The sequence below is a fragment of the Amblyomma mixtum genome, chromosome 10 (genome assembly GCF_055824585.1).
Source record: "Amblyomma mixtum isolate Tamu chromosome 10, ASM5582458v1, whole genome shotgun sequence".
NCBI lineage: Eukaryota > Metazoa > Arthropoda > Arachnida > Ixodida > Ixodidae > Amblyomma > Amblyomma mixtum.
In genome coordinates this window covers 117,612,048-117,628,750 of record NC_143021.1, presented here as the reverse complement: position 1 = coordinate 117,628,750, position 16,703 = coordinate 117,612,048, and the positions used below count along the sequence as shown (strand labels likewise).

Here is a 16,703-nt window from a genome sequence, read left to right as displayed (position 1 = left end):
GTGCTCTCCGCCGTTCAAAGTTTCCTTTCAGACACGAAAGGGCTGCAATCCTAAAATAATACTGAATTCCAGCTTCTGGTTACTCATGTTCAGAATTCATCTCTAACCAAAACTTCCTAGTTGGTCAAATGTTTAGGGGAATCCCCCAAGGTGGAGTAGATTTGCAATAAGGGAGTAATTACTCATTGGCATCCACCCGAGCGCAGCCATACGGCTACAAAGGAAAGCTATACAGCTTTCTAAGAAACTTTGTAGTTAAAGAAAAATTCATCCTGGTCCGGGGTTCGAACCCAGGACCACCGCTTCACCTGAGCAGTCGCTCTATCAATTGAGCTAACCAGGACGGCAAGCTTATGGTAGGACGAGAGCGAATTGATCAATAACTCGAAGTGGGAACTGTGTTGGTCAAATGATGCCAATGAGTAATTGCTCCCTTATTGCAAATCTACTCCACCTTGGGGGATTCCCCTAAACATTTGACCAACACAGTTCCCACTTCGAGTTATTGATCAATTCGCTCTCGTCCTACTATAAGCTTGCCGTCCTGGTTAGCTCAATTAGTAGAGCGACTGCTCCGGTGAAGCGGTGGTCCTGGGTTCGAACCCCGGACCAGGACGAATTTTTCTTTAACTACGAAGTTTGTTAGAAAGCTGTATAGCTTTCCTTTGTAGCCGTATGGCTGCGCTCGGGTGGATGCCAATGAGTAATTATTCCCTTATTGCAAAACTTCCTAAACACTACATGCCTAGCTCTCATCCCTATTTTCAGTCATTAACGTCATAGCGTTTGATTTATTCTTAATCTAAATCACCAAATCTGCATTCGTTTTTCGTTTTGAAAATTTTTTGGAGCACCGTTGTTTTGAGTACGGCGTTGTCCATTCTACCTCTCTTTCCAGAGTCTTGTGTTTTGCGCTAACTTTTGTACGTAGGACTATGCACCGACTAGCCCAGCAACAAGTGTTACTTGAGTACCACCGGTCAGTCGCCGCCTGTGTATAGGTCATCCCCCCGCAGTGGTTATGCGCCATTATCTTCTTGTGGACAACAGCACAGGCCGCCGTGGCTCAGTGGTTATTGCGCTCGACCGCTGCTGACCCATCGCTGTGGAATGTTAAACGCCCATAAACCTTGAACAACAGCACACATAGTGCTGTTTATGAAAGTTTGTGAAGGTGACAATATACAAAGCACTGTGCGAGAAGCTTGCAGTTTAAAACGTGGGGCGAAAGGCTGCGACGATGGCCTAGTAGTCTAAAGCAACGGCAAGTGGAGCCGATCTGTTCGAGTCGCGGCGATTTCGAATCCCGCTCTTGATTACATGTTTTAACTTTGGTGGAGCTTCTGAGAACTAGGTTGCTCTTTCCGAGCTCTACCAGATGAACACCAGCCAAGGATAGCAGGTGGCCAGTCTGAAGCCGGAACTGGCCGGCTTCTCACTCCAGGGGGGTTTCTACGCTATCGCACAGGAGCCGGTTTCGACCGTCCGGCTTCGTGCAGAGAAATCCTGATTGGAAGGTGGGCGTTTACGTCATCAATGACGTCACCATGCCAGAGAATGCCCATTGACTGGAGGGCAGGTGACGTCACCAGAACACCAGTGATGTCAGCATACCAGGCACATCTGTGTGTAGTATCCACCTGCCAACAGGGACAGGTGGTGTACGGAAACAGCTCGGAAAGACGAACCTCGGTCTCACAAGCCCCATCAGTCACTTCCGGCAAAGCATCAACAGCTTCGAATGCTACCGCACTGCCAGCACATATGGAAGTTTGGTGTGCCCGTGTTGTTTGCTCCTTGACAAAAAAAGCTTTTCATACAGCAGTGAGGCCGTGAGGTCAAGAAATAATTTATGAGGGTTTAACGTCCCAAAGCTATGGACGACACTGTAGTAAGGGCCCCAGAAATTTCGACCACTTGGAGTTCTTTAACGTGCACCAGAGTTGTGCGTAACTGATTACTTGTAACAAGTATACATGAATTTTTGTACAATTTTGAATCCAATTGATTATTTTTTCAAACGGTAACGTTTCGGGTAATTGAGCTAGTGTTTTTCGGTAACCTATTAACGGTAACCAAATATTTCTTTGCAAGAAAGGCTACCGGGGCGTATCGTCCGTGGAGATGTGATTACGTCAAATATTTCAGCCACGATCGAAGGTGCGCATGGCTGCCGGACGTGTTGCGCTTATCGCGGCATTCGTTCCTGGTGTAGGTGGTGGCATCTGTGGATGCTTCTTGCAATACACCGTGCCTAGCTAATTCGTTGCAATACAAAGATTGTTTTTTCTTCGAACTGTAAGAAACAGCGCTAAGAAGACGTGGACGATGAGAAGGACTGCTAGCAAGACGGGCGCTGTCTACCATTTGATTGATTTAGATTCAAAGGCACATACTAAATAGTCACAACCAGCGCCCATGCACAAAATCTATCACACGATCGAGCGATAAGCCTATATTTTTCCGTGCAATCATTCCTTTTCTAACAACACACTCCACAGTTCTACACTGGAAAAGCAACAAAATCGATATAAAACTGGCTTAAACCTGGAATGGACAAGAAATAACTTGTGTTTATCAACGCAGAATCGTTTATCTCAGCCAGGTGGCGTCAAAGCTGAAAAGGAAAAAGGCGAAAACAAGCAACCAGGGTAGGCAGTTAAAACCATTAGCAGCAAAGCAGTGTCGAAAATGAAAAAAGCATTCCGAGTCAAAAGATAACCAAGACTTATGAAAATTGCAGAAAAGACGGCAGGAATCACCTTCCACAAACAGAAGCAGCCTACACGTGTCCGTCCAGAACTCGAAGCTCTTTATCAAGGAGTGGAGCCGAGGGTGTGGTGGTACACTTTTCGCGCTTTAGAAATGAGAAAAGCTTCGATAATCTCTCGCTCCAGTTTGTCTTTGGCGTATGCAAAAAACTTGGTTTTGTTGAAGAGCGGTTTACAACCACAGCTATTAGAACGGTGTGCCAAAAAACCACCGGATATTTTTAAGTTCAAGTTGCCCCTATATTTACAGTATCTTCCCATCTGTCCACTATAAACAGTATTGCTGGTTAGGAGGATTTAATAGGTAGTTTTTGCTCCTAAATTTTGTGTACTTGGTGACGTGTTTCTCAGAGCATGATTCGTGCCTTCGATGACCAAGCATTGCACAAACTTTGCCAAGCTTGAACGGGGCACAAAAAATCACGCTGATGTGATATCTGTTTGTCATCTTCTTAATATTGTGCGACACCCTGTGGAAATGCAGAATAATCTGTCTGCTCCCTTCATGCTTGGCTTTTATGTCTCTATTCGTTGTTTTGTAGAGCAGTCTTTCCCAAACTCTGGAATTAAAAGCATTTGGATGACCAGCAGTAATTAGTCGAGCCACTTGGTCATCGAAGCTTTGACTCAAAAGGTGCGGGCAAGATTGAATTAGAGCGGCCTCAGGATTAGTGCTAGCTGCAGCCCGTTTTGCCAGCTTACAGCAGTTCACAATTGGTTGCGAGGTGCTGTAATTAGTAAAGGAATACGCCTACTCAGGGCAGGTTGTGACCGCTGATCCGGGTCATGAGAGGAAATAATTAGAATAATAAGAATGGGGTGATTATGGCGCTCGGCTACTGACTCGAAAGACGCAGAAAGACGCAGAGACAGGCCCATGTACTGTGCGATGTCAGTGCACGTCAAAGAACCCCAGGTAGTCGAAATTTCCGGAGCCCTCCACTACGGCGTCCCTCATAGCCTGAGTCACTTTAGGACGCCAAACCCCATAAACCAAACGAAACCATTTGACTCAGTGGAAACCTCAGCTGTCATGCAGGCATTGCGGAATCAGGGTGTAGAAGAGTGTTATGTGAAAATATTGGAAGATATTTATAACGATTGCACAGCTACTATAGTTCTCCATAAAGTCAGCAATAAAATTCCAATACGGAAAGGTGTCAGGCAGGGAGACACGATCTCGCCAATGCTCTTCACTGCCTGCTTACAGGAGGTATTCCGGGGACTGAAATGGGAACAGTTGGGGATAAGAGTTAATGGAGACTACCTGAGTAATTTGCGATTCGCGATGACATTGCCTTGCTAAGCCACTCAGGACAAGAACTGCAAAGCATGATCAATCAGTTAGACAAGCAGAGCAGAACGGTGGGGCTAAGAATTAACATGCAGAAAATCAAAGTAATGTTCAACAGCCTAGCAAGGGAACAGCAGTTCGCAATTGGTAGCGAGGTGCTGGAAGTATTCAGAGAATATGTCTACTTAGGGTAGGTAGTGACCGCAGATCCGGATCATGAGAGCGAAATAACTAGAAGAATAAGAATGGGGTGGAGCGCATATGGCAGGTTCTCTCAGATCATGAATGGTAGCTTACCAATATCCCTGAAGAGAAAAGTATACAACAGCTGTATCCTACCGGTACTCACCTATGGGGCAGAAACGTGGAGGCTAACAAAGAGAGTTCAGCTTAAGTTAAGAACAGCGCAGCGAGCTATGGAAAGGAAAATGATACGTGTAATTTTAAGAGATCGGAAGAGGGCGGAGTGGGTGAGGGAACAAACACGGGTTAATGACATCTTAGTTGAAATCAAGAGGAAGAAATGGGCTTGGGCAGGGCATGTAATGGGAAGGCAAGATAACCGCTGGTCCTTAAGGGTAACGGAGTGGATTCCAAGAGAAAGCAAACGTAGCAGCGGACGGCAGAAAGTTAGGTGGGCGGATGAGAATAAGAAGTTTGCGGGGATACAGTGGCGGCAACTGACAAAGGACAGGGTTAATTGGAGAGACACGGGAGAGGCCTTTGCCCTGCAGTGGGTGTAGTCAGGCTGATGATGATGATGAAGCCAAACAATACCAAGAAAGGGGTGGAGCGCTTATGGCATCTTCCCTCAGGTCATGAATGGCAGCCATTATCCCTCAAGAGAAAAGTATACAATAGCTGTATCTAACAGGTACTCGCCTATGTGACAAAAACGGGGAGCGTAACGAAAAGGGTTCAGCTTAATGACGTTAAGGACAACGCAGCGAGCTATGGAAAGAAAAATGGTAGGTGAACGTTAGGAGACCGGGAGCGGGCAGAGTAGGTGAGGGTACAAACGCGGGTTAGTGACATAGTAGTCGAAATCAAGAAGAAACGAGCTTGCGCAGGGCATGTAATGCGAAGAAAAATAACCGCGAAGGCAAAATAACAAGCGGATGCCAAGAGAAGGCAAGTGTAGCACGGGGGGGGGGGGGGGGGGGGCAGAAAATTAAGTGTGCAGATGAGAGTGAGAAGTCTGCGATGATACGTTGGCCACAGCTGGTCAAAGACATGGTTAGCGGAGAGAGATGGCAGAGGCCTTCGCCCTGCAGTGGGCGTAGTCATTCTGCTGATGATGATGATGTAAGTTTTGTGCTGTGTGCCACATATAGATATATCGAGTTTATTATTGCCATCATCATCATCAGCAGCCGCAGCATCATGATTCCCGAACACCGTATTAACAGTTTTGGAACCCTAGTGCGTATCTGTCTGTCTGCGTATTCGAACTACAATATCGAAAGCAAGAAGCACCCTATTGGGACTGTTCTAGACAAGGGCACAGCGCTCTCACAGATCACTTGCGTGAGATCGAAACAGAAACTGATGCGGCTCTGCAGGGAAACTGTATTCGGCTCCACAATTAGTTTGTTAAGCCTCAACTAAGACTCTGAGCCGGCACAGACTTGTTCTAGCGAGCTGTCAAGGATTTTGAACGAACCATGGACGCGCAGTGTCCTTTCAGCTGTTAAGAAATATGTACTGGACCATCCAAGATTTAGGCTGTCTTGTTCATAAATAATTCTTACTGGGTGCAACGTCGTACACATATTGCGTATTTAAGGGCACTTCAGCTAGACCTTTATTACTGTTCTGTCTTAATTTAGTAAATTATGCGCATCTATCTTGGTACAAACTTCACTCTTACTGAACTCTCTCTGCGTGTGCATCCCTACAGGCGGAGCCCCCTCCCTATCCCCTGGAACGCATCGCTGTTCCCGTGGCACTGTTTTCGTCCGAGAAAGACACCCTCGCCGCCCCAGAAGACGTGGAGGACCTCGTAAAGAGGCTGGGCTCCAGGGTGCTCTTCAACCACGTTGTTCCACAGGCACTCTTCCGCCACCTCGACTTCATCTTTAGTTATATGGCCGCAGATTTCCTTCACAAACCGATGATTGACGCCCTTGACAGTCGCTTTGCAAACGACCACGAATGAAGACAGCAGAGATGACGCCCGCAGTCCAAAAGCACAACAGAATTACGACAGAAAAATTCAGTCGTCTTGTCATATTTTTGGCATGTACAGCCGGCCAAATCTTTAACTGGCGTGTGTGAAGACTGCATTTTCCTTGCTCCTGCAGCTTGTGACGAAGGAAATTTGCGAAAATATTAACTCTAAGCACAGGCTCACTAAGCCCCTGCTTAATACTGAGGTCTCCGCAAGTTCGCTTCGTCGTGAAGCGCCGGAGCGCAGAAAAAGCGGCCGTCACGCACGCCAGCTAAAGATTTGGCCGGATGTAGTTACGTAGTATGTGTTGTCTGTCTTCCGTTCTGTTGTATCTCTTATCTCATTTCCTGTTGTCTGTCTGCTGTCTTGTTGATTGCCTCCTTTCTTGTTGTCTGTCTTGTCGTCTGTCTTCTGTCCTGTCGTCGGTCTTGTTGTCCCTCGTGTGTCTTGCCTATCCTACGGCGTTATTGTCTGTCTTGAAGCCATTTCGTCAAGTATGCTACAGTAATTTGTCAATGGGTAGCTGCACAGCAGTCTCGCTTAACACGTGCATCCCAAGGCAGTGCCAAGACCAAAACACCTTACTTGCAGCAGAACCTTGATTTATTGCTCCAATCCTGGTGAATTCCTTGTGGAATTCCCCTGAAACTTATATAGCTGAAATGTCGCAGCTGAAAAGAGAGAATTAATGTGTGGAATGACATGACGCAGCTTCACATCATTCTGTTTGTATAGTTCGGTGTAACCTCAACAAAACCTGTCGTGTCCGGTCGCTGTGTTGAATGCAGCGAAAGACGCACACGGTACTTTAAGACTTCGTTTATTTAAGCCGATGAGGGTGCGACCAGCGTCGACCGAGGCAGGAGCCGAACTGGCCGCCCGAAGAAAGGAGGGAGCGGAGAAGCGTCCACGGGAGGGAGTGGCTTCCCAAAACAGGAGGAGGATGCGGGGGCGCACCATGGGGGGGGCATCTGGCGACAGCGTGCGACGAGGGGCAAGTGGTCGTTAGGAGGAGGATGCGGGGGCGCACACACACAAAAGCAATAAGGGGACACAACACTTCCTTCCCCCTTAGAAAGTTGCCTGGTATCGTGCAGGGGGTCGGCGCTCACGCGTGGAGGCGCGCTGGCTTTGTGCGCTCGGGGGAGAAACACTTGTAGGCTGGCTGTTGTTCGCTGTGTCTCCTAGGTCTGTCCTGGGCGAAGTCTCTTCTTCCGGGAAGAGGTGCCAGGCTATGTGGGAAGATGGTGCACGTGTTCTATCCGCTGGCGGACAGCTCTCAGACGGCGTCGTAAATCTACGCAGCTGGTTGAGATGTCGGCGTGCTACTGTGCCATGTATGTTGACGAGCCAAGAGCGCAGGCCTATGCGTCTGACAATTGTAGCTTCCTCCCAGCGTGGCTTTTTCAGAAACTGTCGGGCGAGGACGCGCTGCCCCTCATTAAGCGTGCCGCAGCGCGGAATTGCTTTTTCTTCCCGGAACGTCTCTGCCTTTGGCTCGGGGAGGATGGCTGTGAGCTGGGTTCGCATTTCACGCTCGAACATCATTTTCGAGGGGGTCTCGCCTGTTGTGCTCTGAACCGTCGTGTGCTGCTTGAAGAGAAAGCGCGCAAGGCGGCGCTGCAGCGAGCCTGTCTGATCTCTTTCAAGGGCGCGTTTTAGCTCGGCTACGTAGCGCTCGGCTTGTCCGTTTGTCGCTGGGTGGTAGGGGGCCGATGTAACTGATGAGATCCCGTTGTCGCGATAAAACTTGAGGATCTCCGCAGACACAAACGGTGTTCCGTTGTCCGACACTACCTTGCGCGGCAGGCCGAACATTGCAAATAGTGATCGGAGGTTGTCAATGACTGCTGCCGAAGTCGTCTGTCCCATTTGCCTTATCTCAAGCCACTTTGTGTAGGCATCTACGACCACAAGGAAAGTGCAGCCCTCAATTGGTCCTGCAAAATCAATGTGCAGTGTGTGCCATGGTGTGTCTGGCTTTTCCCATTCTGGGACAGGAGCTTTCGGCGGGGCGCTCCGGCTGCTCTGGCAAGGCTTGCATTCTCGCACCACTGTTTCGATGTCGTTGTCAATGCCAGGCCACCACATGTAGCTTCTGGCACACTTTTTCATTGCAACGATGCCCCGATGTCCGGCGTGGATGAGAGACATAGCTTGTGCGCGTAGTTCTCTCGGCATCACAACTCGGGACCCAAATATGATGCAGCCGCGATGGGTGCTCAACTCTGTAGCTCGCCTGCGGTAAGCGTCGAAGTTGTCCCCTTTGAGTTTATGCACGTTGCCTTGTTGAACAGCTGTGTAAACTAGCCGGAGAGCTGCGCACTTCTGCGTAGATGCTGCAACTGTGCCTGCTGTAAGCGGAGGTTCTGGCAGTGCTTCGAACATCAGAACGTCTCCTGGTGGAAATGGTTCGTCAACAGTTGCGTCTAGTGGCAGACGGCTTAGCGCATCGGCGTTTTGATGTTTACTCCCATTGCGGTAGACCAGAGCGTAGTCGTACGCTGAGAGTTTGATGCACCAACGTGTCATTCGCGGAGACAAAGTTGGTGGCATAGGCCTTTGTGGTCCCAGAATGCCCAATAGCGGTCGGTGATCGGTTATAAAGGTCACCTTCCGGCCGGCAATGTACTGGTGAAAATGTGTCGCCGCGTAGACGATGGCTAGCCCTTCTTTGTCAAGTTGCGCGTAGTTGCGTTCTGCTTGCGACAACGTACGTGAGGCGAAGGCGATGGGAGCTTCCCTTCCTTGCTCGTCAGTTTGCGATAGAACCGCGCCGACTCCGTACGGTGATGCGTCGCAAGCCAAAAGCAGAGGCTTCCTTTCGTCGTAGTGGCGGAGGACTGTACATCTTCGAATCAGGTCTTTCAGGGCATCGAATGACTGCTGATGGCGTGGCGACCATGTCCATGTCACATCTTTCCGAAGGAGTTGGTATAAGTCGTTGGCCACGGTAGCTCTTTGTTCCAAGAACCGGTCGTAGAACGTCAAGAGTCCGAGAAAAGCCTGTAGCTCCTGCTTGTTTGTTGGAGCTCGTGCTTCTGTGATCGCTCGCACTTTGTCCTCGGTAGGGTGAATGCCTTCCGCATCAATTCGGTGTCCCAGAAATTGCACCTCTGGCACCGCAAAACAGCACTTCGATTTGCTTATGCACAAATTAGCGTTTGCTAGCCTTTCGAGAACGAGCTCTAGGCGCACTGCATGCTCTTCAGTGGAGGTGCCACTGATGATGACATCGTCAAGGTAGACACAAACTCCTGGGATGCCCTGAAGCACTGTCTCCATGAATTTTTGAAATATGGCCGGGGCTGCAGCTACGCCAAAAGGCAGTCGCTTGACTTTGTACAAGCCTTTCAGTGTGTTAATTGCCAATAATTCAGCAGTTGACTCGCTCACCTTCAGCTGCTGATACGCCTGGGTGAGGTCCAATGTGCTGAAGACTCTTGCGCCACGTAGTACACTGAATACTTCTTCAGGTGTCGGTAGCGGGTAAGAGGACGCTTTAGTCGCAAGATTGACGGTGCTCCGGTAGTCTCCGCAGAGGCGTATGGTTCCGTTCTTCTTGCGAACTACGACAAGTGGTGTGGCCCATTCTGAATGCTGCGTCGGCTCGATGACACCTTGCTGCTCCAGTTTGTCCAACTCTTTTTCAACTGAATCTCGGAGAGCAAACGGCACCGGCCTGGCCTTCAGAAATTTGGGTTGCGCGTTGTCCAACAACTCCAGTGTGACCGGGGGCCCTTCGTTTCCTGGAATCTCTTCCGAGAATACTCTTTCGTATTTCTCTTGCAGTTGCTCAACCATGTTCTGGCTCGGCGTCTGGTGTATGCCGCATATCATCACGCCTAGTGGAGAAAACCAGTTTCTCCCTAGAAGGCTTGATCCTGTGCCCTTCACAACAAGCAGAGGTAGCGTATGGGTCTGGCCGTTGAAGTTAACCTGCACGTTGGCAGAGCCCAATAGTGGCAGATTCTGTCCTGACCACGTTCGCAGGTGCGTGTCGTCTTGTTGCAGGGCGGGTGCGTCAGATGGCCATGAAGTTCGGAACGTGTCCTCACTGATCAGAGTACAGGCTGCGCCGGAGTCCACCTCGAACTTAATCAGCTGGTGATGTACGCTTACTTCTGTAAAAATCTTCGGTCGCGTGCCGAGATTCATGGTGTTCAGGTCGTACAACACAGATGGTATTGCTGATGTTGTTCCATGGAGATCAGATAGCGGCGTATTCTCTGAGGCGTTGACGCTGTGATTAGGCTGGGAAGGTGACTTTATCTTGGCAAGTCTCCGTTTCGTAATGCATGCTCTTTCGATATGCCCTCGCTTGTGGCAAAAATTACACGTGGCTGACTGGAATCGACATCCCTGGGGGTTGTGTTGGTCGTCACACCGCCAGCAGCGTTGTGCCTTTTTGACCGATTTTACAACAACAGAAGGCTTGCGCACCTGGTTGCTTGTCTGGTGTACCGGCTCGGTGTTCCGGCGAATCCCTCTCTGCTGGTGACCGGCGCTCTCCGCTCGAACGGCGATGTCGTAAGCTTTGCTGAATGTGAGGTCCTTCTCAGCGAACAGGCGCTGCTGCAGTGACTCGTCACTCAGTCCGCACACAAATCTGTCGCGTAACATCACGTCCAAGGGAAGCATGGTGGTGTTAGCAGAAGAAGCTGCGTCTCCCTCCTGCCCGGTAGCTGTTGTCGACAGCGTTCCAAAATTGCAGTCGGCAGCGAGCTTCTTGAGCGCGGCTACGTAGGCGCTCACAGTTTCTCCTCCCAGTTGATCTCGTCGTTGGAAGCGAGCCCGGCTGTAGACCTCGGATGGCCTTGGGTCGTAGTGCTTTTGCAGCGCTTTTACGATGTCGTCGTAAGACACTGCCGCTGGTGTGCTTGGCTGAATAAGGGCGCAGACAGTATCGTAGGTCTGCTCCCCGCACAGCGTCAGCAGGTTGGCCCTCTTCAAGGCTGGGTCTGTGATGTTGTTAGCTTCAAAGTAGAACTGAAGGCGTCCAACCCACGATGACCACGATGAGCCGTTGAACTCTGGTATCTGATTGGGAAACCCTCGCGTAGCCATGGCTTGTCAATAGCGTTGCGTAGCGCGGGTCGAATCCACTTTCTCGTCGCCACTGTCGTGTCCGGTCGCTGTGTTGAATGCAGCGAAAGACGCACACGGTACTTTAAGACTTCGTTTATTTAAGCCGATGAGGGTGCGACCAGCGTCGACCGAGGCAGGAGCCGAACTGGCCGCCCGAAGAAAGGAGGGAGCGGAGAAGCGTCCACGGGAGGGAGTGGCTTCCCAAAACAGGAGGAGGATGCGGGGGCGCACCATGGGGGGCATCTGGCGACAGCGTGCGACGAGGGGCAAGTGGTCGTTAGGAGGAGGATGCGGGGGCGCACACACACAAAAGCAATAAGGGGACACAACAAAACCTCAACAAAAAGTCGCGTCCCCTAAAACAGGCGATTTTCGAGCATACCTGTCGCTCTGTTGACACTGCAGTCATGGGGATTAAGCTAAACATCTGGTTAAAGTCAGAGTGCGAGAGCAGGCATGGCATCAGCATGGAGTCAGAGATCCCAACACGGAGGTTAAATTGATGTCAATGCTCAGGCCAGAACGAAAGCTAAAACGAATTAAAATGTCAGAAGGATGAGCTTTCAGACACAAAAAACGCACACTAGCGCGAAGCTAGTAACATGGTGTTGGTTGACCGCTTAGACCTCTAAGACATCACTGCATGGCATGAACAGCGCCTTCAATTGGTATTCTTCTTTCTCCTCTATTTTTCTCTTTTGTTTCTTGTGTGTTCTTCCGAATTTTTCCTATTGTTTTGTGCTCATTCCTAACATAGCGATCATCATAGCTGTTTCTGCCAAGTGTTTGTTAGTAGGGTGTAGGTCTCGTCAAGCCTCCTGAGGGCTTTTTGCCTGCACCCGAATCATTGTAATTTACGTTGTGATGTTGAAATAAATTGGACTTGATTTGATATTTCTATGCATTAACCTCAGTCGCAAGAGATTGAGTAGCCACAATGATGTCAGGTCCGACAGTTTTACAAGTTTTTCACAAGGCAGTGGCCTAAAGACTTAATTTCAGGATTCAAAATGTGGACTCCATAGAAGTCAGTAAAATCTGAACTTCAAAAATAAAAAATTCTAAGCATCTAGAACTTTAAAGTCTGACAATTTGGTAGAGGAAAAAGGTCCATAGAAAAATGACGGCTGATTTACGTAGTTAGGACAAATATTAATTAGGAGCGCTAGCACTGTTTGCTCATTGTTTTGCATTGTTTATAGTGATTACGCTGTTATTCGTGATATTTCTTTCTGATTAATGCAGTATGTCAAGTGTATTTGTGTTGCATGTGCATAGTAGTGTGTACAGTGTATTTGTGTGCATGTGCTCGAAGCATAGTAGATACATGGCGCAATGTTTATTGCAGTCGTTCTGCGTGTGCGCGTCAGTCATGGCCCGTGTTCTGCAGGAAATGCTGCGTCGTAGGCGGCGTTGTGGGTGGAAAAGCAGGTGGCCCACTTGCTACTTAGGTCACGTGGCCTTATGATGCCATCGCAGCCTACCCACCTCGGCAGGTAGCAAACACCCGTTAACCGGAGGACCAGAGCGACGAAAGGCGTTTTCCCTGAACGTGGGCTTGAGTGCCAGCACACTAAAAAAAAAATTCAGGGGGTACTTTGGCTCTCTAAGGTGCTGCAAGGCGAAAGCTTTTCCTGCCGCACTGTTTGTTTTTATTTATTTTTTATTTGTCATATTTTATTTCTTTATTTGGTTTTTATTTTTATTTCCTATTTTTATTGCTTTTTATTTTTATTTCTCATATTTTATTTTTATTCCTTTTCCCTTTTTTACTTTTATTTTGCTATTTTCCTTTCTTTATTTTTATTTATTATTCCTTTTATTTTATTTATGAAACCCATGCATTTACTAGCGTCTGTCCTGTGTATTTGTGTTCTTGTCCCATGTTGTCACTAAGCGCTAGCAAATATGAATCCAAACGCTTTCCAACTAGCCCAAGTTTCCGCCTCACTAGATGCGCCTTTATTCATGCCCAAACCTTGAGCCTTCGTGGCGGAGCGTCTCCGCTTCAAACGCCAAAGGCCCTGGTTCGATTCCCAACCTCGACGCAGTTTCTTTTTAAGTAGCGACGCCGATACGCGGACAACTCTGCCGACGCGGCTGCCGACACTGCTGCTAACGACAGTATGAGGCATTAAAGGCTTTCGCCTGAATACCGAGCACGCTGACACCCGCCATCACTCGGTTTCGAAAGTGACACTCCTAAGTTCCGTCATTCCATCGGTTGGGTGGTAGTGGAAGCATTCATTGCCAATACCCATAACTACAGCGCAAACGACAGGACAGAGATGAAGAAGGGACACCACACAGCGCTGTGTGGTGTCCCTTCTTCATCTCTGTCCTGTCGTTTGCGCTGTAGTTATGGATCATCAAAAACACCAACTCGCCCAACAAATGCTTTTGTTGCTTTCATTGCCAATATTACAGAGGTTGGGGGCGAGGCCCCCTACATGGCACTTGGGCGCCCTCCCTCTGTAGGGAGGGCCCCCTTACAAAGCACAAGATTGCCCTCGGAGGGCTATCCTCGAGAGACCGCTAGTAATGACCTTGCGCTGGTCCCGATCTTAAATAGTGGTGAGTAGGCGCTCCCTGCAATCTAGGGCCACCTCTGGTGCGGAAGGAGGTGCGAATGAGAGGCAGGTCAGTAGTATGTGTAGAATTTTTATGCGAAGCATATTACTAGAGCTACACTACGGCCCGTCGAGCGCGGCGGTGGAGCTACCATTGACCTTTAGCGTGACCACGTGACACCACGTGACAACATGACGTCTCAGCAGAGGAGAGATGGGCTGCCGGCCGGCTCGCGCGGTCGGCCGCGGCGGTGGAGGCTCCACATCAGAGGCGCGGCGGCTGACCACGTGACAACATGACGTCACAGCAGAGGAGAGATGGGCTGCCGGCTCGCGCGGTCGGCCGCGGCGGTGGAGGCTCCACATCAGAGGCGCTGCAGCTGACCACGTGGCGCTACAGCAGCGGTATAAAGCTGAGCTTGCCTCGCTCTCCGGGCACTTACGAGGCGGCCAGGTGTTGGGATGCCGCCTAGAAGCAGGGCTGATTTGAACGAGAAGCGAAAGCTGTTGTAACCGGTGCTGGGGCAGCGGTTGTACACTCTGCATTGAATTCACCGATGATCCCGTATATAGCTGCCACGACAATCCTTGCTACACTTCTAGTGGTTGTATTAAAATGACCAAGTATTCAACCAAGGAAAGCCATGTATTACCAAGCCTAGCCATCAATATGCTTCGCATCAGACTAGGCTTAACCTTAGCTAAGCCTCAGCCAATTTTTAAATGAATAAATAAAACCGAGTAGGAAATTCGTCGAGTTGGGGAATCGAACCAGGGTCTCGGGAGTGCGAGACGAGCACGCTACCCACTCATGCATGCCAGCTCGAAGGTTTTGGAATGAACAAAGGCGCGTCTAGTGAATACGGTGTCTTCGTTCACTCCCATCTTCCTCCTCAAAAATCAATCTACCGTCGAGCAAGGCTTAGAGCGGAATGGGCGATGGCGTTCTGTGGACTCCCTGGCAGCGCTGCAGAACGCTGTCGCGTTCCACTCTCAGTTACAGGCGAAGCTTCTTAACCCCACATCAGTGACACAAGCAGCAACACCACGCTTAAGGCTTCCGCCTCACCGCACTGTAGGTCGACAAAGTGTCCCCCTGATTTTTTGTCTGTGTAAGGCTTCCGCCCTGGCTGTTCTGCAGTTCCCGTCCCTTTCTGGGTGCATGTTTTTAGGGAGAGTGGGGACTATAATTCTGGATCTAATCGCAGAAAGTAGGGGGGTGCCTGCCGATGGGAGTCCTACTGGCGACATCTGTAGGGAACAGCTCGACCTGCTGTAGTGCGTGAGAGGCGGGCTTTCTGGGCTGTGAGCGTCGCCTGCCGGAGTTCTTCATAGGGATTATGGGCTCAGGTCTTGAGTAGGCGCAGTGTAGAGAGGAAGGCGCACTTTCGTCGGAAGGGGCACTTTCGCGCTATTTTCGTGGAACTCCAGAGTAAAGTGTTTACTCGGTCGCGTTTTTTACTAGTGAGGGGTAGGTAGGGCAGAGCGTATGTGGCTCTGCCACTAACCCATGGTCGGGTAAGGCGAAGGGTGTATCTTTCGTGAAGGCCTGTTCTCCGATGTGCTACACGACGGATGAGTCGAGTAGTTTGTTGGGCGTGAGTCTGGTGGGCATTGATTACATCTACATGAGCTCCATGGGTTGGTTCCTCCATCGGTGTCGCATGTCTGAAAGAACAAGTAGCAGTTCTTTCAGACAAGAAATTTATCCAAGAGGATAAATTACTACCATCATGAGTGATGCTTCCTAGTCATGACATCATAGTCGAAATCAAGGTGAAGAAATGGTCTTGGGCAGGGCATGTAAAGCGAAGACAAGATAACCGCTGGTCCTTAAAGGGTAACGGAGTGGATTCCAAGATAAGGCAAGCGTAGCGGGGGGCAGCAGAAAGTTAGGTGGGCGGATGAGATTGAGAAATTTGCGGGGATACGGTGGCCGCAAATGGCAAAGGACAGGGTTATTTGGAGAAACATGGGAGAGGCCTTTGCCCTACAGTGGGTGTAGTCAAGATGATTATGATGAGCAATGCTTCATCTGCTTCCATGCTTCTTTTGCTCTTTGAAGATTCTGTGCGACCATGGGCTCAGCACTGCTACACACACAGCTTTTATGACTGTATGGTATAAGCTTGGATGTAAATCTAGAGTCTGTACTGCTCATGAATCTGGTGCTGAAAGCTGCTTGACTAATCACCACCACTACCTTTTTACGCTGCACGCTAACAGAATACTACCGCAGGCAGCTCTAGATGCTGAAATAGGCACGAACGCTGCAATAACTAACTGGTCGAAAGAGATTTCAATGGTGCGACTAGCATGTTTTGGCGGGCTAGTTGGTTAAGCATCTTGAATAAACAGCGCGAACGAAGACGAGCACAAAAGACAAGGAAACGGACGACACAGCGCTGACTAACAACTGTTAGCGCTGTGTCGTCCGTTTTCTTGTCTTTTGTGCTCGTCTTCGTTCGCGCTGTTTATTCAAGGTGCGACTAGCTACATTTGTGATGTGCTAACTTGAACTGTGCCTGTCAAAACATTACAGGTTAACACCTGCACTTGGTTATGAAACAGACAAATTTTTATTGTTGCTTTGCTTCGATAGAGCAGCTGCGAATGCACTATTCAGTGGACTAAGAATGCGAGCTGCATTTTCACTTCTGTTGAACACACAATTCCACTCCACGTAACAATCCAGCGCATTCTGCTGTGAAAGCAAGAGAACACAATTGCAATCCTGATACCGGTTTTGTTGCTGTACTTTTAGCTTAATAACATTTCAAGCAGATCAGAAATTGCGAAGGGGTGCTGCC

At 49.3% G+C, this 16,703-nt stretch overlaps 1 protein-coding gene across 1 annotated transcript in view; it reads left to right on the top strand.

The window, feature by feature from the left end:
* LOC149326766 (lysosomal acid lipase/cholesteryl ester hydrolase-like) overlaps positions 1-6,252 on the top strand; it is a 139,986-nt gene extending 133,734 nt beyond the window's left edge. Inside the window, exon 9 of the mRNA XM_089564669.1 lies at positions 5,966-6,252. Within this exon, the coding sequence (XP_089420795.1) occupies positions 5,966-6,223 (258 nt within the window). The 3' untranslated portion in view covers positions 6,224-6,252. The remainder of the gene's footprint in view (positions 1-5,965) is intronic.
* Positions 6,253-16,703: the final 10,451 nt, after the last annotated feature.